The sequence below is a fragment of the Pinus tabuliformis genome, chromosome J (assembly GCF_031772625.1).
Source record: "Pinus tabuliformis cultivar Carrire ecotype Pingquan chromosome J, CPIR1, whole genome shotgun sequence".
In the NCBI taxonomy this organism is placed as follows: domain Eukaryota; kingdom Viridiplantae; phylum Streptophyta; class Pinopsida; order Pinales; family Pinaceae; genus Pinus; species Pinus tabuliformis.
Genome location: NC_142295.1, coordinates 348,570,804 through 348,572,590, shown reverse-complemented (window position 1 = coordinate 348,572,590; position 1,787 = coordinate 348,570,804). Strand labels below are relative to the sequence as shown.

At 40.4% G+C, this 1,787-nt stretch overlaps 1 protein-coding gene across 1 annotated transcript; it reads left to right on the top strand.

Annotated features, from left to right (window-relative positions):
• Positions 1-591: 591 nt before the first annotated feature.
• LOC149227190 (uncharacterized) lies at positions 592-1,059 on the top strand. Its single transcript, XM_089380422.1, has one exon. It carries the CDS (start codon positions 592-594, stop codon positions 1,057-1,059), a length of 468 nt encoding a protein of 155 aa, XP_089236548.1.
• The last annotated feature ends 728 nt before the right edge of the window (positions 1,060-1,787 follow it).

The window sequence follows — 1,787 nt, the reverse complement described above, 5'->3', positions numbered from 1 at the left end:
AGCCAGCTTAGCACCCTAGCATCGAAATCAGGGTTCGTAGCTAGCGGGATGTGTTCGTAGCTAGCGGGATAGAGTGTGCTAAATGTAGACTTTCAAATCAGGGACGGAGTCACTCACTATTCCGATGGTGAGGACCGGCAGGATGCGTAAGCATGCTCGACTGGCCGCCATCGGCTCGCCCCCCTCTCAAATAAGTAACTAAGGCCGCCATCGATTTCACATCGATACCTAAACTACCACATGCTCATATATAACTACCACCATTTCACCTATCCTCTTTCGTAGCACCTACCCTTCTTCGTAGCACTTATCTTCCTTGCCCTCAGAAGCGCAAGCCCTCCGTACCCTGGTCCTCCTCCAAAAAACAAAATTATTAGAGCTACTTGGTTTATTCTCCCTAAAATTATCTGCTGGCAAATTTGGCTTGAGAGAAACAAAAGGATTTTCAGAAACTGTGAACAGGATGTCAAGCTAGTGGTAGTTAAAATTAAATGCCAGTTAAAAGAGTGCCTGAGAGACCACAAAGATGATTTAAGTCTCACCCAACAAGATAAAAATTGGGGTTCTTCTCTTGATCTTCAGTTCCAAAAAATGGCAAAGAGTATCTCCCTCCCAAAAGTTTGGCAAATAAGGGCTACAACAAAAGAGTTCCAGGGATGGATTGCAAACCATCAGAGGCACTTTCTATTTTTTGATGGGGCTGCAAAGGGCAATCCTAGAAGAGCTGGTGCTGGAGGAGTTATATTGAATCCAGCTGGTTTTAGGATCCACAGTTTCGCCTGGGGTTTGGGCATCGCTTCTAGCATTCAAGCTGAGGCTTTGGCTCTTTTTCAAGGACTCAAGATTTTGAAAGTGTTGAACATCAAGGAGGCTAATGTTATTGGAGACTCTCAGGTTATCATTAACACTATGGTGACTCATTCTAAGCCAATGGACCTAAGGCTAGCAAGGCTGATTCACAGAATTTCAGACCTTGGAGACTCTTTCCAGAACTTGAATTTCTATCATGTATTGAGAGCCAATAATAAGGAGGTGGACACTGAAGCGAACAAAGTATAACTTCTTACGGCTGGTGCCCTGCTCAGAGGCGGACAGGAAATATGGGAACCAATTCATTAATTTAGAAAGTTGTCATGTTTTATTGCCTACTGTTAAATCAGTTTGTTTGTATCCAAAAGCTTGGGAAAATATCTGAAATTGACCGCATAGTAGCGGCTAAAAATAGATGTGAGCTAAACATAATTGTCACAGTCTTGCAAGGTTGTTCATCATTTCTGGATTTAGACTCACCTTTTGTAATCCAGTATCTGGCATTAAGGCCAAGTTTCTAATATATCCACTACCCGTTTCTGTAAAAAAAGACTATACGTTTTGAATAACTATTGAATAATTCGTATTACATAAATTATTACGACTACTAAATAATTCGTCACTGAAAATATATTCTTAAATATATATGAAAATTTACAGAACCAGTTGTGATAGGAAAAAAGAGAGCCATATACTCTTAAATATATATGAAATTTTACCGAACTAGTTGTGGTAGGAAACAAAAGGGCCATTGTAGCAAGCGAGGCTCCGGTTGCAGTTGGGAACTGTTCTTATTGTGGTTAGGTGTCTCCGTAAGAACCAAAGGAAGCACGAACGAGTGGATAGTGGAAAACTACTGAATATTGAATAATTCGTCACTGAAAATATATTCATCAACATATAAAAATAAAATTACCGAAGTAGTTGATGCAGGAAAAATAAAGAGGGTTTCCACTGTAGCAGATGAGACTCCTGTT

Bases quoted from the DNA above. Each gene is read 5' to 3' on its own strand.
- LOC149227190 (XM_089380422.1), top strand. From the start codon at position 592: ATGGCAAAGAGTATCTCCCTCCCAAAAGTTTGGCAAATAAGGGCTACA.